This window comes from Oreochromis aureus, linkage group 11 (genome assembly GCF_013358895.1).
Source record: "Oreochromis aureus strain Israel breed Guangdong linkage group 11, ZZ_aureus, whole genome shotgun sequence".
In the NCBI taxonomy this organism is placed as follows: domain Eukaryota; kingdom Metazoa; phylum Chordata; class Actinopteri; order Cichliformes; family Cichlidae; genus Oreochromis; species Oreochromis aureus.
In genome coordinates this window covers 35,454,565-35,469,887 of record NC_052952.1, presented here as the reverse complement: position 1 = coordinate 35,469,887, position 15,323 = coordinate 35,454,565, and the positions used below count along the sequence as shown (strand labels likewise).

Below are 15,323 nucleotides of genomic sequence, written 5' to 3'. Positions count from 1 at the left end.
TTGGCTGAAACTGTGTCGATCCCTAGAAATCCGGAAATCTAAAACACAATGATCCAAAATAAAGATCCAGACTTCAACCTGACTCAAATGCTGTGTATAAGTGAATGGCCACAAACCTCAATGAGCTGAAGTAATGTAAAGAAGAGTGGGTCAAAATTTCTCTACAACAATGTGGACACTGGTCGTGGCAGATGGCCGCCCCTCCCTGTGCCGGAGGTTTCTTCCTGTTAAAAGGGAGTTTTTCCTTCCCACTGTGATCAAAGTGCTTGCTCATAGGGGGTCATATGATTGTTGGGTTTTTCTCAGCATGTATTATTGTAAGATCTATCTTCCAATTCAAAGCACCTTGAGGCGACTGTTGTTGTGATTTTGAGATGTATAAATAAAATTGAATTGAACTGAACAATGTGAGGGACTTCTTATGCTCTACTACATCTCATATACTGATGAGGTGTGCTCAGTCTCTCACTCTATGCTTCTTTATTTTGGCTTAGTTTAGGTAACATGTACAGTATGTTCATCTCATGTGTATTTAAACAATTTTAAACCAACCTTTGGTGGCTCCAAAAAAAAACAAACAAAAAAAACAAGGCCAAATACACACTATAGAAACCACACCTTGGGCTGGACCCATTCTACATAAACACACAGTCCACAGTCGACATCAGCTAACTTCAGTTAGTTAGTAGTTTACTGGAAACCATTGTTATAAAGTTAGAGAGAATTTTCACTTTGTTCATCAGCACTGTCTACTAGTGAAACTAAAAGGAGGAATGAAAGAATAGGAAAGAAAAATGTTCCACTCTTCTCCCCATTGCTCTTCTTCCCTTTTCTGGGAGGCAGTGGGAAGTTAGAGCGTACAGCCCGATCCGGTCAGTGACACACTCCGGGGCCTGATCAACCCTGGCAGGGCCTCCTTGGATGAGGGTGTCTAGTGATAATGGCCGAAACACCCGATAAATCCAAGGTGCACTACTGACGATGTGTCCCAAATTTAATATGATAATTTAGATCAGATCTCTAATCCCTAAACCTAACCAAGGAAGAATGGCAGATTAGCCTGGGTAAAAGAACGAAAGTTGAGCCACACAACGATGTGTCCCGCTGGTAAAGTTTCTGGGCTGCTTTCGCTTATAACAGCCATCCCCCAAGAATTTCTCCATTTAAAGCAATGCATTGTCAGGGATTGTAACATCTAGTCCTTTTACTGAATCTGTGTGTTACTACCTGTGATGGATTCCCCAAGGCATTTGCAAGTGACTGGGTTTTTATAGAAAGAGCAGCACAACGCTCATTTCACAATCACGCTCCCCTTTGTTTCCCTGAGAAAAGATCAAATACAATGATGGTAGAATTCTGATGACGACAGATGTGGTTGTGAAATATTGAAAGCTGTGATAAAATAGGAAGATAACATGTTTGATCATGTTTGTCTGATTGCTTTTAGTCAGATGTTGGCATTTGGCTTAAAACACAAACCACTTTTCCATGGAAAACTGGACAATTACTGTGTGCATTTAAGCAAACTTACTATTCCTTTAATGACCGTGGATGTAATATCTATTGTGTAAATTAATAATAAAGTGGACGCAATAATCCTACTGTCACGGTAATTGTGTTTCAGACTCTGATTTGATCTTCCTTGACTATCGTTATTCCTGGTTTTGGTTCTCTTTATTTCTTGTGTTCTTAGTGATTGTAGTTCTTCCTCCCTTAGTATTTATCTTAGCCTGTGTTTAGTCTCTGTTCCCATGTGTACTCTGTGCTTTTCCTGTGTCCCACATTTCATGCATAGTCACCCTTGTCCCTATGTTCCCTATGTCTCCCCAGTCACTGTGTTGAGCTTGCGTGTCTTCAGTCTGAGTTTCGGTGTGTGTGTTTCCTGTTTTATTTTGATAGTTCCTTGTCCTGTGTTCAGTGTATTCAATTTTGCTTCCTCCCTGTCTTGTTATGTCAGATTAATCCCAGCTGTGTTTCCCTCCTGTTTCCATTCCCTTGTTTCTCCCCTGCGTATTTTAGCCCTGTGTTTCCCTCTGCCTGTTGTCATGTCATACCCTCTCTGTGCTGTATCTTTCCTCCATGCTCCCTGTCTCTGTGTTTGTTTTCTCATCAGCTCTTAGTTTTCTAGTTTCTTTGTTTTCTAGTTTCTGGTCTCCTGAGGTCCTACTGAGCTCCCGGTTGTCATGTTTTGTTTCTACATCCTGCCTGCCACAGCACAACTTTGACACCTACCTTAAAACTTTTGTGAACAGCTCATTCTGCTCAAAAGCATCATGGAAATCACCCAATTTTTTCCTGCAGAGACACACTGTAAGGCAGGCCCCCTCCTGTGTAGATTTTTGATAGATGTTGTTTCATTTTAACAATAAAGATCACTGTGTTTTTTGTGATGTTTTGTGATGAATCATAACTTGATATACTTATTCTTTATGGAAATTTAAAAATGGAACAGCACATTTCATGAGGGAGACAGGACGTAGGTGTTTGGGTTTTAATTGGTTAACAATTACTCAAGAAAAAAAGAAAGAAACATTCTTGTCATCGAGGATACCAGTGAATCCAACCGTAACCTGTAAAAACCAAGAACATTTTAACAGTCATACATACATATACACATACATATGAAAAAGTCATATGCTGCATGTGCTCACCGTAATCTTGATAACTACGTGCAAAACTCTGTAAATACAGGTATAACTTTAGAGGTCGACAAATGCTATTGCATTCAAACACAAACATATTTATTTGAGTGGTTAGTGATAATATCTAAACCGCTCACCTTTCTCTTGACGTGGTGTGACGCTCGCCTGCATGCTATGACAGGCTGCATTTTTCAGAAATGTTGCCACCATCTCAGAGCTATTACTGCTGCGAGCTTGAAAGAAAAGCAGTTAACAGAAAGGTAAGTTAGTCAAGATAGTGTGTGCATTCAGCAGAAAGCTGGAGTTGTGTCAAACATTTAAAATAACCACAGGTTTAAATTTTTATTGTCATTTTTGTCATCTTTAAGATTGGTTCAATGTGCAGTGGTTAATGCGCTTATAGTAATCACTTGGCTGACTTAATAACCAGTAATATTTCTGACATTTGATTCAAGCACAATCTTTGATATTGTTTAATCATTTATTTGTGTTTAACTCCTACTTCTTTAAAATAGCATACCATACAGCATGTGTCTATGGAGGGAGTCTTCCGTTCCTTTCTCCTTGTCTAGTGGAGGCTCTATTTCCTGGAAAATGATGCATTCAGAGCATTCGGCCCACTTGCCACTCCACAGTAGGTTCTTGCGCTGCGGTCTTCCTGTAGGAAACCCACAGAAAAGAGCAAAGCAGATAATGTTTGTGATGTCAATTTTCTCTTCTAACGAAACTTCTAATCAAACTTTAGCTTTAAATAGTGCCCCGTGTAAAAATCTAAATTTAAGCAGAATTCTTTCAGTTTTGAGCTAAAGTGCTGCAGAAAATGCTACTTCAATGGGTCAAATAAACAGAATTCTACAGTGGAAAGTGGGCCCTGGGTACATGAAAGCATAGAAAAACATGGTGACGGGGTTGGTCAATTAGAAAAGCTAAATGTGAATTTAGTTATCTTGTCAACTCTAATAAGAAATTATTGATTTTATCGTTAAAGAAATTGTCAAAAATCCTAAATCACAAGAATATGGCTGTGACCTAAGGTGGAATAAAATAGTACATTCAGTAGAGTCCCATTGTGGTTTCCCATTTAATGCGTTATTATAAAAATAGTCCATAACAGGTGGCAGAAATTTTCACTTGTCCCTATAATGTAGCAGGGTTGATTTTTAAACTTTACAGTCATTTCAGGTGCTGAATGTGGGACTTTCTGTCTTTATGCTGTTGCTAACCACTTTTTTGTGATGTAGACTCAATTCACCATCAAATAAAAGGACAAGCACATTTTTAAAGTCATTTCTGGTATGCTGTAGTTATTTGCAGGGTTTATGTCAGGCTCTTGACACTACTGCCCAAACCAAAACTTAATACAAGGTCAATTTATTTGTATAGCATGACTTGTTACAGCAAAGGGGATTCACGGACAATAGTGACGAGAACATAAAGAGTGCCAGTCATGGAAAATTCTCTTTTGGGCTGATAAATACAATGCTGTGAGAAGATATTTGCCCCATTCCTGATGTCTTTTTGCTTTTTTTTGGCGCATATTTGTCACATGCAGGGTTTCTGGATGCCTAAGTTTAACATGGATCAAATAAACTTTTGGTTTTTATGGGCATAGACAGCATGAGTTAAACACTGAGAAGCAGTTGCTGTTTATTTTTGCTATTTTAAACTAAAAGAAACTGATGACTGACTTTCACACTTTTTGACCAGCTTCGTGTGGATGAGTCAAGACTTTTTTTTTGTACTTTATGTGTTACAATGAAAACTGTCAATTGTCTGTTTTTGAAGTGATTAAGAGTAATTTATAGAAAATCTTGGTTTCTTTTGCATTACTATGAGACTTGAAGGGCCTATAAATCAAATCCTGAACAATTCATTTCTATCTGAGGACTTCTTGTCTGAACTGTTGCCCTAAAATTGAACCCTGAGGAATGTAAAGCCATTGACGTGAGGTGAGTCCTTCACTCACTGAAACAAGCAAAAAACAAAACAACAAAACCACCGATTGCAAATACGTGCTGCAAATCCCTGTGACATCAGATATGCAAACCCACAGTCTGTTGAACAGGATACTGTTGGTGAAATGGTCACAAATATTTTCCACTTTTAATGGGTAAATACATCATAGAAGCCAGGGGGTTTGTGGTGATATTAATCAATTTGCTCCTAAAACATGAAACAATCTTTCACAGAAGTGACTTTCACCTTACAGCTCAGTGAACTTTACACTTTAAAAACTACATGGTTAGGTTCTTTTTTTTTTTTAAAGGTTATGGTTTGGGTTAAAGTTCAGCGGAAAACAAGTCGTCGAAATGAGCTTCTTCCAAATCACGTTTGGGCCCTCTCTTTGAGACGGGTCATTTGTGGGAGTCTGGTTAAAGCTGCTGGTGTTTGTGTGTGTTTGTGTGTGTGTGTGTGTGTGTGTGTGTGTGTGTGTGTGTGTGTGTGTGTGTGTGTGTGTGTGTGTGTGTGTGTGCGTGTGTGTGTGGGTTGACGCGGGTGGCCTTGACTGAGGGAGAGGGAAAAGGAGAAAGTGCGACCGCCTCCGTCAAGACCAAAGAAAGAAAAAAACAAAGAAAAAAAAAAGAAATTTCTGACCAGGAGGAGATCCCCTGTGGTTGTACGAAATTATTATTTGAGGGGGATGTTACATGTTACGGCCCCTGGCCTTGGAGGAAGTGGGCCGGCCTCCCTGTAGGGAAATCCAAGAGTGCCAGGACCTACAGACCATTGGCTGGCTGTTGACCTGTGGTGCTCGAGGGACCAATGAGTGACTAATTGTTCTCACCTGTGACTACAAAAGGCTGAAGAACTTTCATTCAGTGGACACTGCTTTGGACTGAATGTGCAGGTTGTCCCTCAAGCTTCTGTCTTTGTACCATGCTTGTTAAACTCTGTTTAAGGTGTGGAATTTTGCCTGAATAGCCTTCAGCCGTATTCCTGCCCGTGAGGCTAGACCTAATTTGTACCCGTACGCGAGAAAGTTCTTTTGTGTTGGCCAATTGCCTAGTGATTTGCTGTAAGCGATGCTATTGGTTTTCAGTTCTGAGGGGTTTTTTGTAATAAACCCTCATTTCTTTGGCTCTCGGAGGAGGCGGACGAATCTTTCACCCTCTCCCTCCCTTATCTTCCCTGCTGCTGCTTCTACGTCTTTGTCTAGTCTCGTCTAACTCTAACCCTCAAAGAGTCTCTCAGTCTTGTTCTCTAAAACCGAAAGAATTATGGATTTGATCAACTGGTCCCGTAACGGAATTGACACCATCCTGGGCTTGGGAGAGCTGAGACGTTTGCTGCTGGATACTCGATGGTCGGTTGCGTCATGTGCCTGGTGACACTCTCGATGGAGGACATTGAACGACATCTACCAATTCTGAACCACAATAACAGAGTTCTGGCTGATTGGAGCTGGCTCGGACCTGGCTTATCGAAGAACAAGAAGTGGCTACAGCTGTTCAAAATCCCACAAGGCTGGCCGACATGATAGACGATGGGCAGGGCTGTGAGTACTCAGACAGTGTTTATTGAACGCAATATGGATAAGATCTTGGAGAAGAAGAACGGGAATTGAGAGAATTGGTGACCAGTGAAGGACATTAGACCAACTGTAAAATTGGATGCAGTTGTTTGCACTAAACCCAAACATTCACCATCTTCACTCATGCGGCTATCCCACTGGCACTGGAACAACAAAATTTCTTCCATGACAACAGGACTGTTGTCAGAACTCTTTGTCCCTCCTTCAAGGCCACCTGGGTCCATTGGAGACTGTTGACCTTTGCTTAACCAAGTGTGGTGACACTTTCTCTCAGCTGAATACAGGTTACACACACACACACACACACACACACACACACGCACACACACACACACACACACGCACACATGTACTCTGATACTGATACGCCCTCACCATCACCCTCCCTTCCCCAAATCCAACGCTTACCTCCCATCCGATGTGGACAGCGGATCAGCTGCAGGCACGATCAAAGATTGCAGCGGTCCCAGATCCAGCTGTACACACTGGAATATTCTTCCATGTTGCTTGTGTGTGTTTTATTGTGTTATGGTGTGATGGTATCTGTGGATTCCTGGATTATCCTTTTGTGTTACACATTTCACTGTTTTTTTTCCGCCTTGCTACCTAGCCTGACCTGTCTCCCCAATGTGATGTTTGTGTATTGTATGTACGGTCGGCAAGGTCTGTCATCTCGGTTGTGGGCAACTGCAACTGACAAATAAAGGCTATCTCATCATCTCATCTCTCATCATCTTTTCTTAATCTGATTCCCTTCGTGGTGGCCTCATTTATGTTACCTTCCCTGTTGCCTACCAGAGCCGGGACATAACAGGGGATAATTAAAGAAAATCTTGGTGTACCAGTATAATGATCAAACTTTAAAGTCCACTTTACAACAAGTGTTATTACCAGTGTGCTTTGGGGAAATACAGGGTTCAGTGGTATGCCCAAGGAGAGTTCAACAATTGAAGGAGCCTTAACACCTGACCTACTGCTGCTTCAGCAACTGTGTCACCAAATGATGTGACACATAATGAAAAACAACTTGTCAAGAAATGAAAACTGGGTCAGTGCTGCTGTTAAAAGCTATTTAACATGATATGCCACAGTGCCACAGCAGGTGGTTAGATAGGCACACATTTTGCCACTTTTAAAGGGCAAAAAAGTCCAGCTGCAAAGGCAGGAAGTAGATGATGATGGTAATCATTTTGGCACCATAGTCACAGATTACCACCCACATCATTATACTTGTTGTCATGGTCATTTTGACCCAGCGTTCTTTGTTTCCTTGTGTTTCTGTAGAATATTAAGTTAATTTGTTGCTCTTGGAGTTATTCTATCGGTCCTAAGTTGTTTGGTTTAGTTTATCGGGTTTCCCCTCCTTGTGTTTTATTCCATGTTTCCCCAGCTCGTCATGTCTGTGCGCTCCCTCATGCTCCTCAGTGTTTTTCTCTCCCCCTCTGGTCTGCGTCTCTGTATATTTCCTGTGTTATTGTGAAGGTCCGTGTCTTATGTCAGTGTACTGAGTTCTGCTTCCCCTAGGTCTCGTCATGTCTGATTACTCCCAGCTGTGCTCTCCTTCTGTGTCTCATTCCCTTGTTATCCCTCTGTGTATTTAAGCCTTGTGCTTGCCTCTGTTAGTTGCTGGTTCGTCTGTGATGTCTCCTCCTGTGTTCTTCTGCATGTTATCCTGTGAGTTTTGGCTTCAGTTTCATGTGTTTAGGTTTTCCCAGTTTAGTTATTTCTTAGTTCCTGTCCTCCCCATCTCCACTTAAATAAACTTTCACTCCTCATACCAACCTCGGCCTGCACTTGGGTCTTCACTTCACCTTCACACGTGTGCCATCGCAGCCGTGACACTTGTTTAGGTTTGGCCAATAAAGGACATCATATCCAAGCAATGCATACTAATTGAAAAAATTAAACATAGTTTTTAAAGAATAAAATAATTTTTTAGTTTTAATGTTATACTGACTGTAGTGAAAAAGATCATTCAAAAAACCCCAAAATTCATGAACAAAATGTGTTTTTTGAGTTGACTGCTGCATGACAGCAAACTCCACATTTTCCAAACAGTTAACACACGCAGGCCTAAACAGAGGCACTCATGATCAAAGTGCAAACTGACTCTAACCGTAACAAAACATTTAAAATATGAAACAAAAGCATATTTTAACTTCAAACAATACAATCTGCAAACAAGTGTATGAGCTCTTCCAATCAATCATTACACCCCTTTTTGCCTTCAGAGCTGCCTTTGGATTCTGTAAAGATGTATAGTAACATGTAATGGGAATGAGGAAACAATTACATAAAGTATATCACTGAAGATATCTCTGTATATACTGCACAGCAACATTATCTGTTCTCCTGTCGAAAAATTCTGACAACGGATGCAACAGTGTTTCTGTCTAGAACAACTTGTACTCTTTGTCCAGCCTCTCTAAGTAAAAGTCCACGATTGATAACCTGATCAATAACAGCTGCCCAAATTACTTATGAAACTTGAGCTTTTCCAACTACACCTGCACCCCTCTACCTCTTACTCTCACTCTCACTCTCATCTGCCTTAGACCGCCTCCATCCGTGCTGGTAAAGAACAACGCCGACGTGGCACCTTTTAAGGCCTGCAGACTGAAGATTATTGTGAAGGAGTGTCAAACAGGTGCTTCAGTGATTTCATACGTATTTCTGTTTGGTTACTACAGCTAAAACAGTGGGGTCCGGACTACTTGAATCACATCCATGTTAACAGTTTTGCAATCAGGTGGGGAAAATGTGTCAATTCAGTGAGAAATTGTTAACATATTTGCTCTGCTGAGATAGCGATGTTAAAAACTGAGTGGATCCCAGTTTCTTTAGGCAGGTCAAGGCAATCAAGAAAAACTGTAATATTTTAGAATAAGATTGAGTTGCACGATAATTTAATCCACTTCACTTACCCCAGTATTCTCAAGCATCTGCATTTAGTAACAGAGTTTCTGTACACTGTGGACACAAACTTAAGGAGTGTAAAACTACTTTATGTCAAATTTTAGTGGGACTGTAAGAAGTTCTGCATTTGCAGGAGCAAAATGTGACAGTTGGCTGTGTACTGAATTGTTCTTTGTGTGTGTGTGTGTGTGTGTGTGTGTGTGTGTTCGTTCATGTTAGATAAGCAAAGCTGTGACAAAGTGAGTGAACTGTGTAGCTGGGTCATTGATCGTCACGGTGATAGCACAGACAGGAGTGTGCAGAGCATTACTGCACGCTGCTATCTGTTTTGATCTAATTTTTGAATTTTCAACTTGACTTGTACGGCCGTGTTATCTTTTACTATAATCTTTCTACAAAACAAGAGTAATGATTGATGTCTAAATTTTAATACCAGTAATTTAATTTACAAAACGTAATAAATTTACTTTTAATTTAACTTTTGTCTGTCTAAAGTAAAGCAACTATATCAACACAGCTTTAATTGAGAATTTCAAATAATGAAAATGTGTTTGCGTATTCATCTAAAATATTTATCCATCCATCCATCTTCTCCCATTTATCCAGGGCCGGGTTGCGGGGGCAGCAGCCCAAGCAGAGAAGCCCAGACCTCCCTCTCCCCAGCCACCTCCTTCAGCTCGTCCGGGGGAACACCAAGGCGTTCCCAGGGCAGCCGAGAAATATAATCTCTCCAGCATGTCCTGGGTCTGCCCTGGCGCCTCCTCCCGGTGGGACATGCCCAGGACACCTCACCCAGGAGGTGCCTATGAGGCATCCTTGTCAGATGCCCGAACCACCTCAAGTGCCTCCTTTCGATGTGGAGGAGCAGCCACTCTGAGCCCCTCCCAGATGGCCAAACTTCTCACCCTATCTCTAAGGGAGATATGGTCACCCACAGCTCGTGACCATAGGTGAGGGTAGGGACGTAGATCGACTGGTAAATTGGGAGCTTTGCTTCTACACTCAGCTCTCTCTTCACCACAACAGACCGGTACAGCGTCTGGATGCTGATTCTCATTCCCACCGCTTCCCACTGAACTGCGAACCGTTCCAAAGTGAGCTGGAGGCCATCACCCAATGAAGCCAACAGAACCACATCATCTGCAAAAAGCAGAGATGAGATTCTGAGACCACCCAGGTGAAAGCCTTCTGCCACTTGGCTATGCCTAGAAATTCTGTCCATAAAAATTACGAACAGAATCGGTGACAAAGGACAGCCCTGGCAGAGCCCATCACCCACCAGGAACGAGTCCGACTTATTGCCGTCCATGTGGACCAAGCTCTTGCAACAGTTGTATCAGGATCGAATGGCCCGTAGCAATGAGCCAAACACCATTAAAAATAGAAAAGTGGAAAAATTTTTGTTTTCTTTAACTTCATCAACAGTTCTGCCCGTGTTTTCTTCTTGCCTGCACTGAAATTTCTAAGAAATACTTATAAATACTTATATCTGAAATTTCCAGAAGTTATAAAGATACAGAGAATTCCTGCAGGTATAGAAGAATGATATCCAAAAATAAGCTCACTGCTGAGCTTTAGTGCCACTGATGGTCAAAGAGAAAAATTAAGGGTTTCCCCAAACAGATAACAGCAGGACTCTGGGAAGTGGCTGCATAGGTTGTTGCTTTATTTGTTCTTTGTTCTTCAGATAGTTTATTCTTTTGTATTTATGAGCACAAAGTTACCATTTCAAAAATCTAACTGACTTTGACCTGTGGAAACCCATATTTACTGTGTGTGTGTGTGTGTGTGTGTGTGTGTGTTATAAGCGTCTGTGTAAGTAGATGGTGCTGCAGATACCTTCCAGTTCCAAATCATTGCTCTCAAGATTTATATGATAGGTCCAGGTCTGCTTTATGCAGTTATCCCCCCTGAAAAACATTGAGAATTGCAATTTTTATAAATGCAAGTGAAACATAGCAGAAAGACTTTCGTTTCATTATGAAACACGCACTGACGACTGTTAGATTTTCTACACATCACTTCCCTAATTCTAGTATCTATTTGTGATTGTGGGGTTTCTTGTTTCTGTTAATTTCTCCTGTTTTGACCATTCTGTTGAGCAGTTTCACGCACGTGTTTGTCCATTTCTTCAAACTCCAAAGCCAGCAACACTCAGCTGGAACATTTCTATTTTTAAACTTACTAGGAAGTAAGTAAAAATTATTTCACTGTAATCAGAATCACAAAGCGCTGAACGACAATTACAATGCAATATAAACAAAGAACCATATTAAAAACAGAATTTAAAGTAAAAAAAACAAAACTAAAAAAAACGAATAACAAAAGAATCTCAGCAGAAGGTTGGATTAGAGAAAGACCCCGCAGAGTCAGCTACACAGAGCTGGAGTGGTAAACTGTTCCAGAGCCTCAGTGCCACAGACTGAAGAGCTCTGTCCCCCTTAGTCTTTAGCCTTGGACGAGGGACAGCTAAAAAAGTTTGAGGTTGTGAGCAAAGATTGCAACCAGCAGTGTGTTTGACAAGAAGTTGAGATAAATAGTCTGAAGTTTGTCCATTTGCTGATCTGTATGTAAGTATAAGGATTTTAAAACGACTTCTAAAATCAACTGGGAGCTGATGTAAAGGAAATAAAACTGGGGTAATGTGAGCTCACGTCCCAGAATGTGTCAGGAGTCTGGCTGCAGCATTCTGAATTGTAGGTGTGACAGAGATGATTTGTCTATGCCCGTAAAGAGGGTATTACAATAATCTAAGTGCAATGACACAAATGCATGAACAATTTGTTCCATTTCAGAGGAGGAAACTATAGCTCGCAGTTTAAAAATGTTCCGTGCTGTTAAGCTGACATGCTTTTTCAGGATAAGATTGTATTAAATAATTGTGTGCATCATATGTTACAGGATTAATACTGTCTTTACAACTTGCTTTGATGCATGGCAAAGTTGCATCAAAGACACTTTTACTCACAATTTCACAGATGATTTCATTTAGATTCAAAGTCCAGAGAATATCATTAAAGTGGGTTAATTATGCTTTTCATTATTTGCAGTCATATACACTCACAGGCCATTTTATTGTGCATACCATGATTTTATTGTGCTGGACCCTTAATTCTTTATGGCATAGATTCAACAAGGTGCTGGAAACAGTCCTCAGAGACTTTGGTCCATAGTGACACGATAGCATCACAACTACTGCAGATTTATTTACATTACATGAATCTCCTTTTCCTCCACATCCAAAAGGTGCTGTGTTGGATTGAGATTTGGTAATTTTGTGAAAGCGCACTAGACTGCAGTGAACTCATCATCATCATGTTCAATAAACCAGTCTGAGCTCTGCACGTTGCAGCAGAAACAGACTCATCAGACCTCAACATCTTTCCAGCCTTCTCCTGCCCAGTTTTTGTGAGCTTGAATTTTAACCTTAGTGTCACATTCTTGGCTGACAGGAGTAGCACCGAGTGTGATCTTATGTTGTGCAGCACACCGGCTTCAAGGGTTGATGTGGACATTCAGAAATTCTCTTCTGCATACCCTGGAGTTTTGCAAGAACATTTCATTTTTTTCCTTACATCGAGTTCTTTTATTATTATTATATTATCATTATTATTATTATTTGTGAGAAAAAAAACTGTCATGCTACTGTACTTGTGGGGACCAACAGTCACTCTTGGGGACAAAATGCTCATCCCCACGAAGGCATTTTTCAGACTCAAAATGTGGTTTTAATGTCAGGGTTACAATTAGGTTATGGTTAGTTTTAGGCTGAGGGTTAAAATAAGGCATTCAGTTTTGATGGTTAGGGTAAGCAGCTAGGAAAAGCATTATGTCAATGGTCAATGAGATGTCCCCACAAAGATATGAAAACACGTGTGTGTGTGTGTGTGTGTGTGTGCGTGTGCTTGAACTTGCTCCCTCACATGCGCATGTGTCCAGTCAGCAGCAGTGTGTCGTTTGCTCTTTCCTCCATGGTGAACACAATGTTGTCCAGCACTCTGAACTTCTGGATGTCCGCCTCTCTGTGACTGACTGCTGCTTTAAAGTACCATGTCCCTAGATGCTGCAAGAGACACACACAGAGTGTGACATGACAGTGTGGGCTAGCAGTAACTGTATGAAAACGGAAGCTATTTAAAATAGTCCACGTCAGAAGACCACTTATGGAAAGACCAGAGGGAGTAGGAAGTGCATCTTTGTGGTTGTACTTAATATTTATCTCGGTAAATCTCTCTGCAGTTGTAGTAAGTGTGAAATATCAATCCTTTACAGACAAGATGCTCTTAACCAGAACATTACGCAATAAGGTCAACAGTAAATCCCGTCGTACTGAGGTTATCATAAAAAAGACCTCAGACCAGTGGGGAAGTGCCTTTGGTATTTTCATAAATCTAAACATGTATCTTTCATTTTTACTCTCACCTTCTGCCGATCGATCGTGTTCACAGACAGCATCTCAGGCTCCAAGCAGGGAACAATGGTCTGATACAACAAAATGTACAAAGACAGAACAAGAGAGAAGACTTCTTTTAACATAGCTGCAGTCTAAGTCAACACTTTGTAGTAATCCTGATCAAAATGCCTGGAAACTCCCAGGACTGTCTCTGAATGTGTGCAATACTCCAACAGACCACTTTATCAGTGTGGGTTGAGGTAAATTATTAATCTGTACAGCAGCATTACCCCTGAACTTGAAAGGTAAATAATAGGTTGGAAATGCGATGTTTGCATCCATGAATGTAAAACTTCAGCATCAGGATAAAATACATTTATAGGAAACTGAAACATGCTTTCTCACAAGTAGCTTTACTCATCCAACATTTTGTGAAAGGAATAAACTCGCTAAAAACTCATTGTCACTGACTCATCATCATATGTAGGAGGTGTTTGTGGCTATTTCTAAACTGGAACCAACCAAATTTTCTCACGAACTTAACAAACAGCAACCCGAAGTTTTAACTTTGTTTCTGTTCATCCTGCCCCGCGTCCCACACCTTCTGTCAACACACGCACACTAGGAATCATTAACTTCCCGTTTTGTCTTCCCATACTAGGTTTGGGAGAATGAAATTACTGGACTATTAAGAATCACACATGGCTTTATCAATTAATCAGGTGTGCTTCTGATTTTAAAAAAATGTCAAGAAAACAATTTTATCAAAAAACAAAGAATATTTAGTTTAAGGCTATTAACAAAACAATAATCAATAAATAATAAAACTAAGCAAACATTCCCTGTAGATGACCAGTTTTACAGACTATGAATAATTGCCAAAATATTTTGAATAGCTAATTGAATAACTGACCTTTTCATGTCTCATGTATGAAAAAGCCTCTACTGTGTGTTATTTTGAATTCTGCTTAGAGCCGTGTTCCACACCTGCTTCCACACGGTGGAGTTGTTACACCTGAATAACTTTCTCCACATGATTCACACTTCAAAGTAAATAAGGATACAGCTTTTTTTTCTACATCCTAAGTCACATCACATTAGTTCAATTCCAATCTGTTTTTTGCGTACAGTTACTCAATTACGCTCAAATTATGTTATTTCCTACAATAAAATGATGATAAACTATTTTGAATAGAGTATAAAATCCAGTCAGTTAAACTTCTGGGACATTTATCTGGTCAGTTTGGTGAATTTTTAATCAGGTTCAGCCGCTTTGGTGTTAATGAAATTAACAGCAGGTGCACTAGAGGGGCAACAATGAGACAGCCCCAAAACAGGAATGGTTTTACAGGTGGAGGACATTTCTCCCTCTGCATCTTTTCTGACTGTTTTTACACTAGTTTTGCTTTTGGCTAGGGTCACTATCACTACCAGTCGCACAAGGCAATGCGAGGATCCTACAGAGTTGTAAGTTAATAAGTACACTAATGCAGTGGGCTCTGGGTTCTTCCTGGAGCACAACAGTGCCCAGCCACTTGTTGCAAGAGTGTGTAGGCAGTTCCTGACTGATGAAGGAATTGATACCACTGACTGGGCCCCCACACTCATCTGACCTAAGTCAATAGAACACCTCTGGGACATTATTTGGTTCTATCTGACGCTGCCAGGTAAAGCTAATATTATGTGATTTACGATGTAGAAAAACAGATTTTTATTTATTTGTTTTCAAGTGTGCATCATCTGGAGAACGTTATTCAGGTGTAACAACTCCACCTTGTGGAAGCAGGTGTGGAACACAGCTCTAACTAAATTTCAAAATAACACACATGAACCTCCAACT

General features: G+C 40.6%; 1 protein-coding gene across 1 annotated transcript; it reads right to left on the bottom strand.

Moving 5' to 3' along the window:
• Positions 1-2,476: 2,476 nt before the first annotated feature.
• Positions 2,477-13,764, bottom strand: apom (apolipoprotein M). The gene is made up of 7 exons (XM_031754304.2): positions 13,513-13,764; positions 13,014-13,153; positions 10,930-11,000; positions 3,163-3,300; positions 2,780-2,875; positions 2,652-2,679; positions 2,477-2,570 (listed from the first exon to the last, which is right to left on the bottom strand). The coding sequence occupies exons 1-6, from the start codon at positions 13,624-13,626 to the stop codon at positions 2,666-2,668; spliced, it is 573 nt and encodes a 190-aa protein (XP_031610164.1). The 5' UTR covers positions 13,627-13,764; the 3' UTR covers positions 2,477-2,570; positions 2,652-2,665.
• Positions 13,765-15,323: the final 1,559 nt, after the last annotated feature.

Excerpts from the sequence above, each read along its gene's own strand:
- apom (XM_031754304.2), bottom strand. The coding sequence starts at position 13,626 with ATGTTAAAAGAAGTCTTCTCTCTTGTTCTGTCTTTGTACATTTTGTTG. Across the intron at positions 3,301-10,929 it reads CAATGATTTGGAACTGGAAG|GAAGACCGCAGCGCAAGAAC; the intron begins GTATCTGCAGCA and ends GGTTTCCTACAG. Across the intron at positions 2,876-3,162 it reads CCATAGACACATGCTGTATG|CTCGCAGCAGTAATAGCTCT; the intron begins GTATGCTATTTT and ends TTTTCTTTCAAG.